The sequence below is a fragment of the Perkinsus marinus genome, assembly GCF_000006405.1.
Source record: "Perkinsus marinus ATCC 50983 genomic scaffold scf_1104296944772, whole genome shotgun sequence".
NCBI lineage: Eukaryota > Perkinsozoa > Perkinsida > Perkinsidae > Perkinsus > Perkinsus marinus.
Genome location: NW_003211275.1, coordinates 1 through 1,169, shown reverse-complemented (window position 1 = coordinate 1,169; position 1,169 = coordinate 1). Strand labels below are relative to the sequence as shown.

Genomic DNA, 1,169 nt, shown 5'->3' with positions numbered 1-1,169 from the left:
GATCAGGCTTCGTGAACGTCTTCTAACTCTGCGTGGCTGTAGCGCACAGTTCATGACTCCTCATCGGGTCAGACTGGAACTTCCTCATTGTCCAATCGATTTTTCTGTCATGGCATAATCTCAGAATAATTGCTCAGCTGAATAAACTTTACTGGCTGGGCGGCTGGCCATCTACACAGCACCACAGTTGGATTTATCCCTATAATCCAGCTACGCGAGTAACAAGCTTGCCCTCCGATTGCACCTACCCTGATTTTGGTCGAAGTCACACATGTGAAGCTTGATGAGAACACATTGAGCTGTCAAGGATACATCAGAGATTCTAGGATATTTAACCTCTGCATTTGAACTCACTATCAACAGAATTGTCAGCATATCAGCAACCGGAATTCAGACACTGGAGAACCAATATGGGCTCATGCTAGTTGGTAAGAGGATCATTGTGGTGCGGCTTGCCCGCCCTCGCTCATCAATCTCGGAACCACTCAGATATCTCTGATGCACTGTCAATAGGTTTCGTATTGGGGTATAGCGTCGATGCTTTCATGATGTTACGACGCAACGTTTCCAACACAACTTGGACAGATGAACACTTATACACTCATTATCAAGACATCATGCAGTGGCCCGGATTGTATTAAATGCGCTCACCGGGCATTACAAACCTTCATTACCCTAAATCGGCTACACAATCGGCCTGAGAGTAGTCTCGGAATCGGTCGTGTCCACAGTAGTAGCAACAACCTCATCGGTCACAGCAGCTGTGCTGACCGGTAGAGGGGACGTGGGAGTAGTAGGCTCAACAGGAGCATCGATCGTAGTAGTGACAGCCGCAGTCTCAGTAGCAACCGGGTTGGTGGCATCAGAATCATCCTTGTCTCTACTGGGAGCTTCCCCGGCTGCCGTCGTGATGGTGACCTCGTCAGTCACAGGGGCTGCAGTAGTAGCAACAACCTCATCGGTTACAGCAGCTGTGCTGGCCGGTTGAGGGGTCGTGATAGTAGTAGTAGGCTCAACAGGAGCATCGATCCTAGTGGCAGTCGCAGTCTCAGTAGCGACCGGGGTGGTAGCATCAGAATCATCCTTGTCTCTTCCCGGAGCTTCCCCAGCGGCCGTGGTGATAGTCACCTCGCCAGTCACAGGAGCCGCAGTAGTGACAGCGACCTCAT

The 1,169-nt window shown here is 50.6% G+C and overlaps 1 protein-coding gene across 1 annotated transcript; it reads right to left on the bottom strand.

The window, feature by feature from the left end:
• Nucleotides 1-684: 684 nt before the first annotated feature.
• Pmar_PMAR014073 (merozoite surface antigen 2, putative) lies at nucleotides 685-1,128 on the bottom strand (the record flags this gene model as incomplete). Its single annotated transcript, XM_002779969.1, has 1 exon — nucleotides 685-1,128. A coding segment is annotated over one exon (444 nt), but the record flags the coding sequence as incomplete, so codon positions are not given.
• Between the last annotated feature and the right edge of the window lie 41 nt (nucleotides 1,129-1,169).